Genomic DNA, 21,391 nt, shown 5'->3' with positions numbered 1-21,391 from the left:
GGGACATCTATGTTCTTATTTACCCATAAAAGATTTTCTCTGAGCTGCTCTGATCTTAACCAGCTTCAGGAATTGGAAGCCACATGAATAAGCCAAAGAAGCAGTTTGGAAACGTGTGTCATAGATGTCACCAATGGGTTCCTCCTCTTGGCCATGCAATGAGTGAAATCGGAAATGAAGAAAACATTTGTAGAGAGATAACCATTCAAGGAGATGGAACAACAAACTTATGATCTTGGTCAAAAGGATCACCATATCTCATACGATGAAATTTCTTTTAGAAAAGCTTATAGAAATATTATTTAAAGCAAATCTTGTGATAACTTAGAAAAAAAATTGTTCTATTCTGGACTCTATTTCTCCAATAAAATTCACAAAGTCTCAGCAATACCAAACTCTTGAGAAGAGAACTCTTGTGAGAAGGCCCAGGAAAAACATGACTATCTTTTCTAGCACACTTGTGCTGAGGGGGAAAGTGCTTAAGCAGCAGTGAATTACAAGCAAACTTCTGTAAAGGCCTTACCAAACTTGCCCTTTCCAACCTAACCAAGCATAGCAAGAGGAGAGAGAAAACACAAAAGGCTTTTACTTACCAGAGCTGTAGAGTACGTACGCCTTGAGCAGCTAAGAGACAGAGCCTTATGGAGCAGCTCAGCCGTATCACACACAGTGTAAGCTTGGTGTTAGCGTCCAGCATGCGACTGTTTTGCTTTTGCAAAAAATAGAACCCCAAACAAGTCGTCCTCTTTTCTCTTTGTGCATTTGTGTTTAAACTCCAGAGGGTTAGTGAAACTTGTAAGCAAGGATGTCAGTTAATCATAACAATACTTCACATGAAACACACAAACAGTACAGGGGGACACATCATGCTCAATATAATGGTGCTCAGCAGCTTGTATTTTGGGGGAGAGAAGTTTTTGTTTTTTTCCATTTCATAACCTTACAAAATGAGAATCTTATATTCTCACAGCAAGCAACTGTTAAAATTGTTCACATTCTCCTTTATATGGTGAAGCAACGAAGCCATTGTCAGGAATGGTCCCTCTAGAGAGAAGAAAAACTCGCCCATGATTTTCCTATTTTGGATAAAGTACTAATGATACTGTCAACTTTAATTTTTGTTATAAAAATTTGTCATCTGGAGATCAGAGTAGAGTTGGGCTTTCTCAGAACATTGAAGTGATTAGGAAGACAAATGATTCCTTCTTTCTATTCATTTGGAACACTACCCAGGCCAAATTTCATCATGAAATAAGCAGAAATCTTGGTCAAATCTCAAATCCAAAGTTGTTCATTGCTTCACAACATAAGAAACAAGCAAGCAAATGCACATAAATATCCCAAAGACACATGTAAATAATATGGTAAGCTTACATACACATAACGGATACCCATGAAAGACTTATGACAACTGACAAGAGCTCTAACACCTTTTACTTGGACTGGGAAATTATCAAGTGATAGAGATGGATGAAGATATGTCCTGTGATGGGATGAGCAAGGGTAAGGGAGGGGGAGGTTCAGTGTCTCAGTCAGTGAAGTCAATTTTCAAACTCCCAGGTTGCCCACCCAACTCATGCAGGAATTAAGAGAACACACAGAGGGAATAGTCCTTCCAAGAGGAAGGCTGAGTTCTCAAATCTATCTTTATGAATGAAAATACTCCAAAAGAAGAACCTTTAATTCACTGTAATTTTTTTTTTTTTTTTTTTTGACGAGGTGATTGTGGTTAAACGACTTGAGCAGAGTCGCACAGCTAGTGTTAAGTGTCTGAGGTCAGATTTGAACTCAGATCCTCCTGACTCCTAGAGCTGATGCTCTATCCATTGTGTCATCTAGCTGCCCCTAATTCACTGTTAAAAGACACACTGAAGTCCTAGAAATTAATGATACCCATAATCACAATCAACTACAAAATGACCTAATGGAAGGAACCTAAATGGGTCCTGGGAAATTCCCTAAACTTAGTTTGGTTCTTTTGACTGACCAACACATTACTGAACCCCATCCCCACCCCCTTCAAAAAATGTAAGAGACATTAGACTGCTAACAAGAAATTAAAAATTAACAGTAAACCAGTTATGAAAGGCTGATGAATAAGCATTCAAACCATCAAAGTCTCTTGCCCACTGCACATAGAAATAACCTCTGAGTATCTGGGTAGCAAAGCAAAAGTACCTTTTGCTCTGTCTTTTGGGCCAGCTGGCCTTGAAGCTGCTGAAGCTGCTGGACTGAGCCATTACACAGCTCTTGGTAAGTTGTCTTCAGGACCTCTAGTTGCTCGGAAATTTGAGCTTTCTCCTGGTTGGATAGCCTAGAGGACAACAATGAGAAGCTTTATGATTAAGGTACAGAAGAGCTCAGGTCTGCTTTTCATAACTTCAAACACTGCCAAAAGCCTAATATGATGAAAATAACCTGAAGTTTTTGGCCACAAATCAGCCCCACTGAAGGTACAGTATGCTTCGGGATTATCAACACACAATTCATTTCTCCCTCAGCTTTTTGAAGACCCAGAACAAATGCAATAGAGAAAGCAAAGGCTGGGCATTGGAATAAGATCTGAACTCAAATTCAACCTCAAACACTAATTGTGTATGTAGACTTCTCTCTACCTCAGTTTCCTCATCTGTAAAAGGGTAATAATTCACAGAGTTACTGTAGGAATCAAAGATAGTATTTATAAACTGCCAAAGATAGTGTCTGGGAAATAGCAAATAGATGTTTAATAAATGTTTGTTCCCTTTGTCTTAGACCAGAGACATTAAAAGAACTTTAGAGAGATCTTACTCTAGGAATCAGACTAAGATTGAATCAAATTGCTAACAGAATATTTTGGTTAACCAGATTGCTCTTCATCCAAAGTGGATGTTTTACTTTGTTTTTAATCATCTTCTGTGTTTCAGACTCCATGGCACACATCTGGTGAAGCCCATGGACTCCTCAGAATCATGCTTTCAAATAAATTAAATAAACCCTAAATTTCAATTAAGGGTCAACAAAAATAAAGAAGTAACACTTATTTTTCTATCCAAGTTCATGCATGTAATCTGAAATCTATCTTAATCCTCTTTAAGAAAAGCTGATCTAGATTTTTAACTTAGCAAATATTTGCATGCAGAGTACATATAATATAGGCCTAGCACTGCATGCCAGAGTAGAAAGAGCATTAAACTTGGATTCAGAAAACCTAGGTTTAAATCTGAACTCAGAAACTTATTGTGTGGCCGACAAGAAGTCACTTAATCTCTGACTTTTTAGTTTGCCCCTCTGAGAAATGGGAATTATCTTATAACTCCTTCCTTAAAGAGCTATTGGAAAGCTTTCTTAATAATTCTTAAACCTAATCAAATGCTAGAGAAATCATTAATTTATGGATTATCTTCCAAATGGAGGTATCTTTTTCTGGTTTTAGGTACATCTCTGTGTCCTACCCTTTAATACATAGGCACTTATGGCAGTAAGTCATAAATAAATCTGTGGATAAAATCCACAGACCAGCCAGCTCAGCAGATTTAGCTCTGAACTTGATGGGATCTTACTTCCTGTATTTCCCATCCTGCCATCATCTCTTTCCACCTCTTGCTATGAGAACAATAATGAAACTAATACTATCATCGCCTCTGAAAAGATTGATTTAATCACCAAAGTGCCAAAATCCCAGTGACTTCCCAGACCCTCTCTTAGCCAACATTTTCCTAAATATTTTCTTCTTTACCATTTGAGTGTTGGGCTCTCAAAGGCAGGGACTGTCTCACTTTTCATACTTATATCCCTTGAGTTTAGGATAGTGCCTGGCAGATGCTTACTATCCATTAAGCACTTATGCATACTTCAATCATTCATTCATACTCACTTGTGGCCATGTTTAGCTAAGAAGATCTGGGAAGTTTTGATGGCCTCAGAGACTTGCTCCTTTTTGGTTGCCAGCTCTTCAGTCAGAACCTAGATGAATGGAAAATTAAGTCTTGTACCCAAAGAGTTTGAAGAATCTAGAAAGAACTGAAATGACTCTAAAATGCAGAGATTATACATTAAAGAGCCATATGTAATCTAGTGTTACAGATTAGTGAACATACCACCTCCAAATAATAATTAACTCCTTTTAGTTCCAGAGAGGCTAGGGGATGGTGTGTATGTGGGGGGAAGATATCTATCTCATTAAAGTCAAAAGTTACTATGTAAATGGAGCATAGCTAATGATAAAATGGCATAACCAAAAGAATACTAGACTTGAGAGTTAAAAAACTGGGGTTTGAAAACTGGCTCTGCCACTTGCTAGCTCCTGGGCAAATCAAATCCTCTCCCCTCTGGTCCTTAGTTTCTTCCTCTGTAAAATGAGGGAATATGATGAAGTAATCTTATCAGCTCAAACCCAACTCTAACTCCCTGGATTCTATGTTTGTAATGTGTGAATTGTTGTTTATTCTAACATATATCACCTGTTACATTAGAGCAGAAAGACAGCAGAACCACTGACCTGCTGTTCCAAAATAGATTTTTCAATGTCCATCAATTCTTTGCCCTGGGATGAAGTGCCTTTTCCTTGTGGACTCCTTGCTAAGGCAGACACCCAGACTAGAAGATCTTTCACCTTCTCCACATGTTCCTGCTTCTCTTCTTCAACCACTTTCTATAATGGGAAACAGAACAACAGAGTGACAATCAAAGCTGTCCTCACACTGTATTGATCCCAGACATATTACAGCAAAACTAATTCAACTAGTGAATCACTGGGCAGCTGAGAAGTGCTATGCCCCAATCAAATTAATCAATACTCAGAAACTATTTAGTAAAATTCACAGTAAACACTTAACTATGTAATAGAATTTGGGAAAAGGAGATTTAGAGGACAGGAATTGGTGAGAAGCCATTTACTTGGAATAGTACATTTTCAAAAGCACAGCGCTTTCTACATAGTAGCACTCAATGAATTATTTGTTGATTTTGCAAAAGTTTCACAAAACCCAATTATATCCATTTTCACAATGATTTTAAATGTGTATGGGGATAAATTGAAATAAGGAGAAGTTAAAAAGAAGCATCTAGGTTCAGTGGCAATCCCAGAACAAAATACTGATGTAATTCTCTCTAAAACCATGTCTTTTAATTATTCTTTCAAGGAAAAGCAGGTCAGATTGTACTTACCTCCTCCTCTTCTAGTCGCCGAAGTGCATCACTGATATATTTCACATGCTGGGTTGTTAAGGTCACCAGGGCTGTGTAGCGAGTTCTCAAGTCCATGAACTATATTTTTAAAAAATAATCTATGTAGATCCTGGGCCAGAAATGTAAAATATGCCTATAACAAGTAAGTATTTCTTCTTCCTCCCAAGAGGGAGGCAGTTTTCAGTAGGAAATAGCCCTGTGCTCTTATTGCCTACATGATTTCTAACCAGTTGAGAATACAGAGGACTCCCTTTGATGAGGTCATTCTCTTTTGTCTTAACTTTCAGCCAAAGAGTTGCTTTACCATTATGCATTCTTTGGTCTATTCTGATCTGCATAACTTCTGTAACTTCTATTTATAGATCATGTGGGATGCTTTTCCTCCCACCTCCCCCAAGTGAGCCCCTCATATATAGATTTTACATAAGTAAACACCAAACTGGTAAAAGGTCAGTTTTCATATTCAATAGAAAACGGTTTTGGGGATAGATAGTCCTACAGTGAGTGATGAAGGAGGCAAGATGAACCTAATTCTCCTATCAGATAGATTCTTTACCTCTGACCCTACCTACTCCTTAGAGTGGTGGAGACTTTTCAAGAGATGAAAGGGGAAAACTCCAGGATATTGTCTCTCACCTCCTGTGTAATGGCATCAGATGAGGAAAGCATGCGCCGGCGTTTCCCAGGGGATTTCTGCTGAGACTCCACAAAAGCTCGGTATGTCATTAATTGCAATTCATAGTCCTAGAAGAAGGAAAGGTAAGAAAGAAGAAACAGAGATACATTCCTTACACCTAAGCTTCCATGGAGGCTTTTAAAATGTTTCCATGATGGAATGATGACATGTCCAGAAAAAGCTATCACAGTCTGTACATATGTCAATTCACTCTACACCAAGATAAAAACTCCAATGAAGCTAACACACTTTGAGGCTATAGATAGAAATAGTATAACTAGTGAGAGAAGACCATCCCACTGTCCTATAACTTGGTCAGATATTGTATAGAGTACTGTTTAGCTTTAGACCTTGAAGAGAGAGAATATACATAAAAGAGGGTAATGAAGTTGGAGAGATCAGAAACATATGACAAAGGAGAAATTAACTGAAGAGAAACCTTTTGATGAGATGTGATCATTAATTTATTTTTGGCTTCAGAAGGGAAGAGCTAAAACCAAGGGGCAGCAATTACAGGGAAGCAAATTTTGCAAAGTCAATATAAGGCAAAACTTCCCCAAAAAGAGAAGTCCAAAAATGGACAGTGTAAGTACATAGCGAATCAACAATTACTAAAGAGTTTCAAGCAGAAATTGTAGTACTACTTCTTTTGAATGTGGAAGACCAAAACAGAAATCCCATGAAATCAAAAGGAAATAGGACCTTTCTCAAGAATAATTCTTTTTTTCCATTTGCTGAAGAATGAAACCCATGGGTAACAATGTTAGGCCTTAGACTTTTTAGTTCCTTATGGGGAATGCAAAATTACCTTCACACTGGCAGAGTACTGCTGGGAAAACTTCTGACACTGGTCTAGTTTTGACTGATTTCTTTCAATTTCTGCAACCAGAGCCTGTAACAAAATTTTACAATTTAGGTGACAAATAAATTACTATAAGAAATTGTTCCCAGCTGTTTTCCCCATATTTCTCCTTTGTCCTGGAAAAATTAAACAAAATCACTTGAACAACAAAAATTATTAAAGCAACATCATTTTCTATCTGATAATTATCTCAATTTAGTCAGAAAAATGAAGAAGTACTACTTACTGTCTGCTGGCTGAGCTGCTCTGATAGCACTCGGCTATCTTCTGCCTGACCTGGCTTCATCACCTCCTGTTGAGCAGTAGTTTCTTCAATCCACTGAATGAGTGCTCCATGGCAGGCCCGGTAATCCCCTAGCACTTCTTGGATGCTCTCTAGTTCAGATTGTCTATAAACAAAAAAAGAGTATCAAACTAAATAGCACAGAAACGCTATCCACTTACCTTATGCAGAATATGCAATCTCTGTGAATTATTTCTGTTTCAGATACTGACCTATGCATATGTGTATGCATATACAACATAGTGGTTGATCCATTCTTTGCTATCAGATCCAATGACCTTTTCTCAAACTATATTCTCTCTGATTTCTCTGCAGCCTTTGGCACAGCTGATGACACTTTCCTCCTTAGTGCTCTCTACTCTATAATGTTTTCAGGATGTAGCCTTTTCCTGGTTCTCCTACTACTTCTCTGCTCCATTGGACTCTTTTGCTAGATCCTCCTCCAGGTCATGCCCTCTTATTGTAGGTGTCCCTCAGGATTCTGTCCTGTTTGCTGGATTTGTTATCTTCTCTTCTCTTTCTATACTGCTTCATGCACTGATCCCATCAGCTCCCATAGATTTAATTACCATCTCTAATGTTAATGATTATCAGATCTACCCATCCTACTCTAATCTTTCTGCTGTTATCCAATCTCGAACTCCAATTACTTTTCAGACATTGTAAATTAGATGTCTAGTAGACATGTGAAACTCTAGGTGTCCAAAACTGAACTGATTATCTTTCCCCCAAATCTCCTTTTCTCACCCCCTTTCTCTATTACTTTAAAGGGCAACTGAATCCTCCCAGTTCCTCAAGCTAACTTAAGTGTCATGCAGGATCCCTCATTCTCCCACATTAAAGCTGTTTCGAAGGCTTGTTGATTTTACCTTTCCAACATCCCTCAAATATGCCCCTTTCTCTCCTCTGATACTGCCATCATTTTGATACAGGGCCCTTATCATCTTATGCCTCAATCGTTGCAGTAACTTGCTGGTGGTTCTACCTGCTTCAGGTTTCTCCCCACTCCAGTTCATTCTCCATTCAGTCACTAAAGTAATTTTCCCAAAGCATAGATCTAATCATATCACTCCTCCCACTCAGTAAAATCTAGTGGCTCCCTATAAACTCCTGAATCAATACAAAATTCTTAGCTTATTGTTGAAAGTTCTTTAAAACTTGTTCAGTTTTTTTTTAAGTCATGTCCAATTCTTTGTGACCCTACTTGAAGGTTCCTTGGCAAAGACACTGCCTTTTTCTTCTCCAGCACATTTTCCAGATGAGACAAACAAGGTGAAGTCATTTTCCCAGAATTACACAGCTAGTGTCTGAGACCAAAAATCTGAACTCAGGAACATAAGTTTTCTTTTCTCAAGGCCCAGCACTCCTACTGTGCCACCTCATTGTCCCAGCAAAACATGCACTTTATTCCATGCACTTTTCAATCAAGTGATGTTGGAATCCTTGCTATTTCATGAATAAGAAATTTCATTTCTTCTTTCTGAGCATTTCTTCTGGTGGTTCCCAAGCTAGAATGATCTTCCTCCTCATCTTTGCCTTTGACCTCTATGGCTTTCTTTAAGTTCCAACTAACTAAAATCCGGCTTCCCCTTCTATTAATTATGTGCCATTAATTTTGTATGTAATTTATCTGTATAGATCTGTTGTGAAGCTCATTAGGTTGGGAACTTTTTGAGGGTAAAGACTATTCTGTGCCTTTTTCTGTATTCCTAGCACTTAGCACCGGGCCTAGCAAATAGTATATGTTTAATAAATGTTAATTGATTGTCACTCAAAAGAAAGACTCAAAGTAATATAAAGAAATGGAACAAAACATCTGGAATAGAATCTAGGATTAACACATTTATTTGCCAAAAGAGAATAAGATAAACTCCACAATTTTTTAAAATTATAAATTCTGACTATACATTCATATAAAGTTGAATATCCCTTTATCAGGATATAGACATGGGCATAGTTTCTTAGAGGCTCTGCTTGTGAAGCATTAACATTTGGAAGGCTCTAACAAGCTGGTGCTTGTTAGACTGGTTAGGACTGGTAACAAGTTGCCTGATGTCTGCTAGCTAAGTTCAGAGAAGCTTATCACCAGGGAACCTTCAGAATGATGCATTTTATCTCCACAGAATTTCTTTTAAGAACAGAACATCTACTAAACTGCAGAGAGGCTGCAATCAGCTTGTGGAAAGAGTACACGTGTGGACAAAATGCTAGATTTTATAAGTAATGAAGTAACTAAGAAACTAGAAAAAATTAGGGTAGCTGAAAAGAAAAAGAATCTATGAAAAGAAATTCATGTTTTTATTTTAAGGCAACACAATAATTCAAGTCTTAAGAAAATATTATGAGTTAGAAAACTCTAGTCAGTAAATTTTAATGAATCCAGCCTACATGTTTATTCCCTTCCAAGAGCAAGGCAACCAGCACCAAGATGATCAGACATCAGTCTAGAAAAGGTTGCTGGCCACTGAGAAGGGCATTCTAGGTTTCTTCATTATGACATGGGGATTTCTTGTTGGTACAGTAATACTAACTCATTTCCATCCCTTTTACAAAATCTTTATTCCCCAGACTTTCCTAGCTTCCCATTCAAGACTAGGTCTGAACTGCCTGCTAGATATCCTATTCTCAAAATTCTGGAATAGGACAGTGGGAGCCCCTCCTACTCACCGGCTCTCTATCTGGGCACCAACTCGGTGCCAGCGCTCCTGCAACTGGGCCCCTCTCTCTTGGCACCGTTCCAGGTCCAGGCTGCGCTCAGGTGTCAGGCGGCACAACTGTTCTGCCACCACTTTGGCTTTGGCAATTTCCTCGTTCAACACCAAGAAAATTGAGTTCTTGTTCTTTACATCACTGAGCCATTCCTACAAAAATACAGATAGTTAGTCATGTATGGCAACCTCAACATTCTTCCTGAGACATGAAATACAGCTTGTATAGGACTATGGAAACTATAAATTTATCTGTGAACTGGTTATAGATTGTATTCATAGTTCAGGAGCTAAGCAATGAAGATGTTTCTATAATAAGAATTAAGAGAAAGTCAGAGAAAAATAGGCTGTGACCCACGATCTTCTGAAGGCTCTCTCTGGGCAACAACAATATGCCTTGTCAAAAATAATGAAAACAAAGACTCCAATAACAGCCTTGTGGGTTGGGGGTTAAAGAATATCAGGACATACCTTTCCATTCACAGATGCTGAAATCCTCCTCCCTTTGGGGACATTCTCAAGAGCCATCACTGTCATTACAGTCCCTAGCTGAGCAATGTTAATGAAGCCATGCCATGAATGTACAAGGTCAAGAGTCATCAAAACTAACCTCTAAAGCAGTCCTATGGGACTGCAGAGCTGAGAGATCTGCCGGCACAGCTTCTTCCTGACTCAACTTGATTTCATATCCTTTAACTAAGAGCTCAGCTTCTTGGATGCTTCGGACTATAACATCAATTGTCTTTAGTCTGCAAGAGATAAATGAGAAGAGAGAACTGTTAGTTCTAAAGAGCGTACACACTAAATATACAAAGAGGAATAATAATAACTGACATTTCTAGAGGCAATGGGATATCACAGAGACACAGGCGGCCTTGGAATCAAGATGACCGACCTGCTTTGGACACACACTAAACTTCTCAGTGTGCTAAGACTAGAAGTGACAGAGCAAGGTATAAACCCAGATTGGTTAGAGGGAGTTTTCTCATCCGGGAGTTCCCTATGTCAATGAAATCACCAAATCTAGTCCCTATCCTCTGAGAATCAGGATCTACAACTTCACTTAGTAGTTCACTGAAGTATTGTATCAATTCTATAGGAAAACAAAACAAAATGTGGGATTTTCCATTTTGTAAGAGCTAGAAGGAACCTTAGAAATACTCTAGTCCGACTAGTTTTACAGATTGAGGAAACTGAGGCTCTATCAAAGAAGATAATTTGAGAGAGTTTTTTCATTTGAGAATTTTCTCTACCAATGAGAGAATACAGGCTCAGTTCCTATAACTCAGTATTTACACAGTGCTTAAGTGCACAAAACACTTTCCCCACAATCACAACAAAACATGAGTTAAACAGTGTTGGTATTATATATGCCTTGCAAAACAAGGCAAGAAGGACCTGAAAGATTTACCTGGGTACCCTCTAAACCTAGAGTCACTCTGAACTCTAAAGCCACTGAACTCCAGCTACCTCAGAGACAAGTTTGACAAGAACTGCTCAAGAACCTGAATAAGAATCACCTTTGCTAGTCACTTTCAAAGAAAATAGATAAGGAAGTAGGCATGTATGTGTCCATTTTAGACACATTCCAGTTATGAGTGGCCCTATGAGACATATCATCTTGGATTTGACTGATATCTAAGTTTGCTATTATAGCTGAATCAAGGTAATCTATATAAAATTGCATGTCTTCTCAAGAAAGGGGGAAGAACAGGAGGAGAGATTTTGTAACTCAAAAAAATTTAAATGATTGTTAAATTTTTTTATATGTAACTGGGAAATAGTTAATGAAATAAAAATATATCTATATGAAAAGGAGTAATATAAGGAAAATTTCATGTAGAAGATGAACAAGGTATACACTAAATTGAATGTGAGTGTGTATATAGATCTATATATGTATATGCATAAATACATTTTTTCTTAAATGTAGTTTGCTTGGGAGTGGTAGCAGGATGAAAGGGGGAAAAAAGAATAAAGTAATAAATAAGGTGAGCAATAGAGAAAATAAGAACAGTTTAAAAGAAATAAAGAAAAGATGGACACTCATAAATATAATTTCTTCTATTCATATATATACTTTCGGGGCAGCTAGGTGGCACAGTGGACAGAGTACCAGCCCTTAAGTCAGGAAGAGCAGAGTTCAAATCAGATCTCAGATACTTAATACTTCCTAGCTATGTGACCCTGGGCAAAAAACTTAACCCCAATTGCCCTCAGCAATAAATAAATAAACAAACAAATTAATGCACACACACACACATACACACACACACACACACACACACACACACACACTTTCTTGATCTGGTGATTTGTCGCTATATATTTTGAATCCTCCCTGATGTTCTGCTGGGCACTTAACAATATTTTCTTTTCTTTTGCTCTATTTTGTTTTGTAATTCTTTTTTGTTTTCCTTTTTGTTCTTACTGTTTTTTCAAATAAGAAAAAGAAAACTGAAAAGAAAAGAACCAAGATTTTGCTTCTAAAATCAAACCAGCTCACTCACTTATCCAAGTAGACAGAAGACAGACCATACACGTGGGTCATCTTTTCCACCAGCAAATTGAGCTCTGAACGAAGGGCTGGAACACTGGACCCAGACGGGGATTGTTGGAGGAAGGTTTTACATTTTGTAGAAATGTTGTCAAAATCAGACTTCAGCTGCTGCAGATCTTCCTGGGTATGCTAGAAACCACAAACAAAAATAGAGAAAATAACTAATGAACAACAGGAAAGAGCAAGAAGTAGAGATTAACAGATTTAATTCCTCCCATCCACTTTTTAAAATTTCTCTTTAAGGAAAGATACAAATTAACTATTTAAATGTGGACTTTAGATTTAGCTTAGAAAATAGGACTCTGGATGAGACTATTAAAAAAAAAAAAAAGCACAGACTCATCATCAAATGTTTCAGATACCATTTAACCAAAGTGACTGGGTTTCACACTCTTCATCAAGCATTAATGGATAACATTTCCCTTGACCTATTACATCTTTTCCATCCATTCAGGTTGGAATTTCTCTTTTCTTGACCAAGTCAATCAATTTATTAAATATCCAGGAACTGTATGAAGTTTGGGGATGAAAGAAAGGCAAGAGACAATCCCTGACAGCAAGGAACTCACAATCTAATGGGAATTCAATATGCAAACAACTATGTACAAACAAGATCCATACAAGATAAATTGGATATCATCATGCCTTCCTCAGGATAAGCTTATCACCTGAAATTTTATCATCACACAGACTGACCGAGCTTCAACACTCACTCTTTAGTCTGTCCTCTCTGAATGGAGGGCAGAAGGGCAGAGGAATAAAGTTCCAAAGCCATCAGGCTCAGAATTTGCCAGCCAAATCATCATTTCATATCACTTGCTCTACTTGGCTTCAACTCCACAAAAATCATAACCCCTCAAATAGTTACTCTTTGGTACACCATATCCCCTTTAACTTCCACTGTATACTGATCTCTTCTTTTAGATTGTAAGCTCTCTTTTTCTTATTTGTATCTTTGGTGCTTAATACAATGTCAAGTACACAGTAAGCACTTCATATATGTTTACTGACTGTATACAGCACATGGCCTTGGGACTGGATGGGGCTCGATACATGTATGTTGATTTAATTCAAATCCAGAGTCACCAGATTTTTAGATTATATGACTAAAGTTAAACATATTGGAGAAAACCATATTATTTTGTTTTCTGTTTCTGTGTCTGTATGGGGATTTCATTAGTTAAATAAACTCCTTCTAGCAATGAAGACTATCAGCTGTAATTTATAGTCTTAGAGAATACCCTGAGGCATTGAAAGGTTAAGGAATTTTTCCAAGTTCACAAAGAAAAGATGTGTCACAGGTGTAAGGTAATCTCAGATCCGACTCCAAGGCTTCTAGAGGGGATTCCCTATACACTCCATCACACTGCCAAAATAGCCAGGACCCCTACTTAATAACCTTGCTAATCAATAGAACAATTAACTAAAGCCAACTATACCCTAAGGTATAACATTTTAAAACATGCAATCTTTCAGTGGTCCTGGTTAGTAAGAATATTTAATTAAAACAAAAAGTTTTACATTGTTAATATTATCTAGCTTGGAGCCATAATAAATAACAACTACATTTTTCTTACTTTTGCATTTATTTCTATCTCATCAATACAAAATTGATTTGTCAGCCCATTTAGTACTACTTGCCCAGGGCACCAAAATATCTAGTTACAGCTCTGCAAGTAAATAGCCAAAATGGGCCAGCCTTGAATAATTCACACACACACACAAAATGTTTTTTTCCTGAAGGGAAAAGGAACTTCTTAGAAATAAAGATGACAGAAGTCAGCAGAAATCAATTCTTTAAATGAAAAGACATTTGCAAGACAGGTTACAGGAGACTTGAGTTCCCTTTGCAAACTCCTCAAAATATAAGCTGCCAAAAAGTTGCAGCTTACTTTCTTTGGCTTCACTCTATTTTCTACAACCTTCAATTCACTCATCTACTGATTACCCCAATATAAGCAACTCTCAGTTGTCTATTCTCAGTGCTGACCTCCTGTTCTGCAATGCGCAAAGCATTGTCCTGCCGAACATCCTCGTCAGTCCTGGAGCCAGCTGAGGATTGAATGCGCCTGATTAGCCTCTGCTCACACTCTTCCAGACGGAGTCGGATGTTTGTCAGTTCTGAGATGTACATTCTAGCAACTGTCTCATCTTTATCTTCTGTGGAAACACAAACATTGAAGTTGATCAGACACCACTCCAAGGAGCAACCAAAGCTACATATTCCCAGCATGAGATAGAGTTATTTTGAGAAACAGAGGACAAGAGACTCAGTACTTAATATAGAAAGAAAGACTCTATAGGGGAACAAAGAACCCAAATATGTCATAAATTCTACCTGCACTGAATATTATTACTTATCCTTTTCACCTAGGGCTGTTGTAAGAAAGGCGTTTGTGTAAATTTTAAAGTGCTATATAAATGTGACCTATTATTACAATGATCTGCTTCCCAAGTTGTGGGGAAGAAAGTGCTTCATAAACTATAGAGCATTATGTAAAGCAGTGCTTCCAAAGTGTGATTTGCAGATTTTGTGTTTATATGGCCTTCCCCAACCAAGATTTAAGTATCTTAAAAGTGATTTTACAGGGAGAAAAAAAGAGAAACTTCGTTTAGAGAGTCTTGTAAGGTTCTCCTTCTTTAAAGATCAACTTTCCTGAGCAGAACCAGGAGAACAGGGTACATAATAATAAGATTATGTGATGATCGATTATGATAGAGTAAACTCTTCTCAGCAATAGCGTGATCCAAGATAATTCTAATTGACTTGGGATAGAAAATGCCATCTAAATCCAGTGGGAGAACTATGGAGACTAAATGCACGTCAAAGAGTACTATTTTCACCCTTTTTCTTTCTCATGGTTTTTCCCTTTTATTATGATTTTTCTTTCACAACACAATTAATTTGGAAATATGTTTAAAATGATTGTACATGTAAAATCTCTATCAGATTATTTACTGTCTTAGGGAGGAGGGAGGTAAGGAAGGGAGGGAGAAAAATTTTGAAACTTAAAAATCTTACAAAAATGAATGTTGAAAATTACCTTTACATGTGATGGGAAAAATAAAATATTATTGAAATTTAAAAATAAATAAATATAGAGCACCTTTCCCACACTCACCATTCTCCAAGGATTTGGCCAGCTGCTGATAGTGCGCTTTACAAGAATCCACCTCCTCCTCTAGGCGTAAACGATCAGCCACCGAAAAGAGTGAGGAGTCTCTGCTATCTTGTAGAAAATCTTCATAATGAGTCTGGAGGTTCTCCAAGACCGGATGGCACTCACCAGGAGCCAAAGATCGAAGCTAGGAAGTATGAGAAATAATTTCAAAAATCAATCCAGGTTATTTTATCTGCTATTTTCCCTAACCAAGTAAAATGGGACTTCCATTTACTTAATACTAAATTTCCACAAGAATGTCCCTGACCCCATGATCTTCCCGTCAAATGGACAGGCTTCCCACTGGAAATAAAATATATTCTCCCGATAAAGGCAAAAGACAACACAAGAGGATGTAGAGAGTATATCAATCAAATTACCTTCTCCAGATTCCAACTCTGTACAATATCAATGTCCTTTCGCAGATAATGCCAAGAAATAAGACTTTTGGTATTCACATGTAGCTGATGCCAAAGGGTCATCACTTTCTGATATGATTGTTCCACTCTGGAAATAACATAGAGACACATTACTATATGGTTCAAGAAAGTGTTTACAATGTATTTACAAAGGTAAACTATAAAGTATTCATTCATTAGGCAAGCTGCCTCACCTCCAGATATACCAGGGACTCTAACTCTAAAAGATGCTTCAGATAAAATCCATTTCTGAGAAGGGGAAGACCTATCTGCATTGGTAGGAGTTTGTTCACCTGGAAGTTTCCCAAAATCAATGAAATCACAGTTGTGGTCCCTAGAATGCTTGTTATACATGAGCTACTACAACTGAGTTCTACTATTAGTTTTTTGCTGGCCTTAGGCTTTACTGGCCCCGTGTTTCACTTCAGAAACATTCTAAGATTTAGAAGTGGAAGCAGAAATGAAGAATTATGTGTGCAAAGTATTGCAAATGTATCAGATATAGATGTGTATATCAGTTTTGCTTGACTATTTTTCTTTGCAGGCAGCAAGGTGAAGAATGTTGGACTTGGAGGCAGGAAGAACTGAGTTCAAAATCTTGTCTCACACACTTATTAGTTGTGCAACTCTAAACAAAATCAATTAATTTATCCTAGACTCAATTTTCCCAACTGTGAAATGGGGTTTATAATACCATTTATCTCATAGAATTGTTGTCAGAATCAAAATGAGTTAATATATGCAAAGTATTAAAGTGCTATGTAAACACCAGCTCTTATTGTTGTTAGTTATAAGGGAGGAAATATACTAGAAAATGAATGGGATAGAAAGAATAAAAGGCATCAGTTTAAAAATTGGATAGCTTCTCAGTCCATCTGAGAACACATTTATAAAATACTTTTTATAGACCTTTTCTATAGTGTCTTAGGCTGATGAGAAAAGTTATGGGAGAAAATCTTGTTAACAATCAGTTGGGATGCTTACAGAATACTCAACGTGCATGAAATTACATGCATATGTGTATCTACCATATACACATATACAATGCATGATACAAAATGTAAAAATCACATAACTATGTATCTGCAGTTATAAACATGCACCTCATTAACATTTTTCATCAATGCCCCATTGTGGCATGTGAGTTCCTAAAGGAACTTTTGAGGACCTTAATGTTCCTGGAAATCATTCTAGTGAAATATTTCTAGACATCAAAACAACAACACAACAACAACAACAACAACAAAAACCCCAAAATTCATAATCTGGCAATAGACTGTGCTATCTGAGAACTAGGTAAAAAAAAAAAGTAGGGATAGGTTCATCACTGAACAGTTGGTTCCAAATGGTTAATTTTAAGGCCATTAAAATTTAAGGATACAGCATAAATAGATAAGAAGGATCTATGGTCTCTCTTAATAGAAGAAGTATTCTATCAGTTATAGAATGAAATCAGATGATAAAATCTTTTGAGTAGTAACATGCACATATAGCAGTTTTTTATGTGGAATTTGGTGAGATTGGAATCTGTTGTTCAAATTCTATTTTAGAGACTTAGCAATTATGTGACTACAAGCAAGTAACTTAACTTCTCTAAGTATCAGTTTTTTTTACCTGCATAATGAGTCACTATTTAATTGGCAGCCACTGTTATTTTTACTGTACTAATAATACTACACTTATATTTCAATTATCTAGAATTCTTTAAAAATCTGCAGTTTTATCAGTATGGCAACTCCCTTTACCAGTACAGATTACAACTTACTCCCTTTACAACTTAGTACATAGCCCCTTCAGAATTGTTGTGGCTACACTGATGACAAGCCTCTCCAGATTTAGCTAGTCTGGTCCTCAGATGATAGACTTATAAGTACAACCACCAAGCCTCTATTCAAAACCTTTCCACATCAGTAGGAACTGCCAGAATTTATACTTGCTTGCCAAGCTCTTTAGAATCCAGGGTTGCTTTCACATCACAATGAGGAGGGAAGAGGACTCTGTAAATATATTTATCAATAAACTTATCGTAAAACATTTGTTTTCAACCAGTTATCATCCTTTTCTGGCAATGGGGCAAAAGGGCTGGACAATGGGGAAAATGATGATTGCTTGCAATAGGTAAATGAGTATGGGGAAGTGTGAGAAGATCCAAAGGGAGAAAGAAAACATGGGTATGTAACAACAGCAAGGCTAAACAAAATGAACAATAAACTAATAACCAGGAGACCTGAGCGCTTGTTCTAATTGGTCAAATACTTGCAATGTAACCCTGGATAAGTCAATTGCAACTGGTGACACAGAGGATGGAATTTTGGACTGGAAGACCCGAGTCCAAATCTGAGCTCAGACACTTTTTATTATTATATGTGGCTTTGGGGAAGTTATTTTGCCAAGGTCACACTGTTTGCCTCAGTTTCCTCAACTGTAAAACCCTACCTTGTAGGGGTGTTGTGAATACCAAATAAGATATTATTTGTGTAGTGCTTAGCATAGTGCCTGGGGAATAGTAGGTGCTACCTAGAAGCTTATTTTCTCATCTTCCCTTCCCTTTTTCCTAAAAAAGCAGATATTAATTCTAAAACTTATATTTAAGACAATGAGGTAATAAAGGGGATAGATCATTGGATCTGGAATCAGGAAAACTTGAATTCAAAATTGGCTTCAGACAAATACTAGCTGTATGACCTTGAATAAATCACTTAACCTATTTGCCTCAAGTTTCCTAAAGTGGAAAATGGAGATAATAACTGCATCTAACACGATTATTGTGAGGATCAAATGAGACCATATGAAAAATACTTAGCACAATGTTGGCAAATGGTAGAGGCTGTTAAAGTGCTGCTATTATTACTATTATTCCCTAATCTGAATATAAAATAAGGATGATAATACTTTTCTTAGTTACTTCAAAGGTTTGTTGTAAGCATTAAATAATGTAAGAAATGAGAAGGGCTTTGAAAAAAGATAAAACACTCTACAAATGTTTGGAACTGTCATGTTTATAAATTCTTTTCCTCCTGAACAGAAATGAAACATAGATAATGGCAAAAGCTCAGATGATTCTAAGAGTCAGTTGTTTCTACTTTGCAATTGTCAAGAAATTACCTTTTTCAATGGTCTGTCAACAAACATTAAGCACATATTATGGGCCAGGTACTGTGCTAAGCACTGAGGATATATCTATGAAAAAGATGAACAATTCCCACCCTCAAGGGTGGAACTTTAAAATCTAAAAGGGAAAGGCAACATGTAAAAGGAGATTGAAAAGCAGAATAGTGGGACACAGAAGGTACCCATTATGGGGCACGATAGAGAAATCCAAAGGAGAGCTGGGTAAGGAAAAGGATAGGAAAATGAACGGGGGAGGGGGGAACATTTACAAAGTACCTATTACATGCCAGGGATGGTGCTAAGCACTTTACAAATATTATATCATTTAATCTCATAATAACCCTGTGAGAGATGCTATTCAAATACAATATGGTTGGCCTGGACACTCTCCTTAAATGGGATGCCAATCAGAGGAACAGAAAGTTCTCAGGTACTGATGAGGTGTATGCACCAAGGCTGATGCAAATTTGCAGGTTTCTGGGGACATGATGAAATCCAAAAGAATTTAAAGAAATATAGCTGAGTAGAGCTAGCTGACCTAGTGATTAATGGTCTTCCATGTGTTTAAAAATGTCTACATTTTGTACATAGCAGGTGCTTAATAAATCCTTGCTGAACTGAAGAGCAAGGCACAGAGAGGGAGAATAATATGCCCCCATTGGCACAGAGCTGGCTCCACTATCCTTTCAATGACATCACATGATCTTTCCCATTTCTGTGTAAGCATGTAGAGGAAACATCTCCTCCTAAAGAGTGAAAGTGCATACTCCATAGAGAGTCCATATATATGGTAAACATTCTCCTATGTCTAGTCACAGAAGGATCAGTAGCAACATATGTCCTGTTATGTGAAGACTTGTGGACCCTTAAAAACAGCTGATACACAAAGGAATGTTTCTAAACTGTGAGAAGGGTGTATTTAGCTCTTAAAAATAAATTTTATTTGATTATAAGGGGTTTGTTGTTTTATAGATGAGGAAGGAGGCAACCAGGTGGCCCCTTTGGGTCTTGACTCAGGAAGATTTGAGTTCAGATCTGACCTCAGACAACAGCTGTGTGAACCCTGGGCAAGTCACTCAACCCTATACACCTTAATTTCTGCATCTGTAAAATAAGCAGGAAAAGGAAATAGTAAAATATTCTAGTATCTTTAGCCAAGAAAACCCCAAACAGGGTCATGAAGAGTCAGATATGACTGAAAAGAATTAACATAACATTTCTACCAATGGTTTATCCAGCCTTTTCATAAAGACCTCCAGTGAAAGATACCCCATTAGATCCTGAAACAGACAAATGTCCTTAGGGATATTTCTCATTATAAAAAAGTTTTTCTTATGATAAACCTAAATCTGCCTCTCTGAAACTTCTGCTCTAAGCTGAGTGTTCTGAGACCAGGCAGAAGAAATGCAATCTTTCTCCCTGTTATTATCTTGAAGTGAGTGATTCTCCTATTTCCTCTTTTTTAAGCTTTCTTTTTTTCCTGGGTTAGAAATTACTAGTTCCTTCTCCTGATCTTCATGGCCTCTATTTTCTTCACTATTCTGAAATAACTTTTCTGGACATGATTCCACTTACCAATATCCTTCCTAAATAAAGTGCCCAGAACTAAAGAGATTTTCTTAAAGAGGCCTCATCAGAGCAGTGGATAGAGCTTCTTTCTTTCTGAACACTATACTTCTTGGAAGGAATAATCACAATAGCTCTAGAACACAACATAACAGTGAAAATTTATTTTGAGATTATTCACCCAGACCCTAATATGCTCTTCACAGGAACAAGGCCAAGAAAGAGGCAAATGAGAGCTCTGTGGGAATCAGCTCCACTGAATGAGCAATTAATTAATACTACTGCAAAAACTGGACCAGGTCAGCAGCAAAATGTCTAACAGAACACATTTTTAATCAACTTCATTTTTGTGTTTCCCACATAGGTAGCATGTAGCAAATACTCAATGATGTGGTTTTAAAGATACTTAAGAAATCAGTTATTCATCCACTAAGTTCACAAAAAAATAGCAGCAAAGACATATAGCACTTTTAGACAGATGAGGAAGGGCAGGGAAGCAGCATATATCATGACTTATCTGGCAGGAGAACTAGCATTAACTTGCCACTTAACTTGAACCAAAACACTTCCACCCTCTAGTCTATAAAGTGCAAAGACATGAAATGAAGCAGCTAGATGAGATGTTTTTAAAAGTATATTTCAGTTATGGCATTCCATCATGAAGAAAATGATAATAACACCACACTGCTGTACAGTTTATGAAGTACTTTTTAAAAAGTGCTTTAGCAGCCCAAATTTATCCTCATTTTACAAATGAGAAAATTGAGGCTAATAAAGGCAAAGTGATCAGCTGAGGGCTAGGAGGCACTAGAGGCAGGACCAGAATCCAGGTCTCCTTACACCACAGTCTATTGTTTCTGACTTAGCAGAAAAGAA

The 21,391-nt window shown here is 37.3% G+C and overlaps 1 protein-coding gene across 8 annotated transcripts in view; it reads right to left on the bottom strand.

Annotated features, from left to right (window-relative positions):
- The window catches only part of MACF1 (microtubule actin crosslinking factor 1), a 255,446-nt gene that overhangs the window by 154,819 nt on the left and 79,236 nt on the right, over window positions 1-21,391 (bottom strand). For 7 of the 8 annotated variants that reach the window (XM_074305230.1, XM_074305222.1, XM_074305225.1 and 4 more), the window contains 13 exons: window positions 15,800-15,926; window positions 15,381-15,564; window positions 14,249-14,418; window positions 12,209-12,387; window positions 10,309-10,447; window positions 9,658-9,851; window positions 6,934-7,096; window positions 6,654-6,737; window positions 5,806-5,913; window positions 5,149-5,247; window positions 4,481-4,633; window positions 3,857-3,945; window positions 2,179-2,314 (listed from right to left, as the gene is read on the bottom strand). In XM_074305230.1, coding sequence (XP_074161331.1) covers window positions 2,179-2,314; window positions 3,857-3,945; window positions 4,481-4,633; window positions 5,149-5,247; window positions 5,806-5,913; window positions 6,654-6,737; window positions 6,934-7,096; window positions 9,658-9,851; window positions 10,309-10,447; window positions 12,209-12,387; window positions 14,249-14,418; window positions 15,381-15,564; window positions 15,800-15,926 — 1,825 coding nt within the window. Of the gene's footprint in view, window positions 1-593; window positions 708-2,178; window positions 2,315-3,856; window positions 3,946-4,480; window positions 4,634-5,148; window positions 5,248-5,805; window positions 5,914-6,653; window positions 6,738-6,933; window positions 7,097-9,657; window positions 9,852-10,308; window positions 10,448-12,208; window positions 12,388-14,248; window positions 14,419-15,380; window positions 15,565-15,799; window positions 15,927-21,391 lie in introns of those variants that run through there. The other variant, XM_074305229.1, reaches the window with a different exon arrangement.

The sequence above is a fragment of the Sminthopsis crassicaudata genome, chromosome 3 (genome assembly GCF_048593235.1).
Source record: "Sminthopsis crassicaudata isolate SCR6 chromosome 3, ASM4859323v1, whole genome shotgun sequence".
Taxonomy (NCBI): domain Eukaryota; kingdom Metazoa; phylum Chordata; class Mammalia; order Dasyuromorphia; family Dasyuridae; genus Sminthopsis; species Sminthopsis crassicaudata.
Note: the sequence above shows the minus strand (reverse complement) of the source record. Positions and strands in the feature narration are given on the sequence as shown.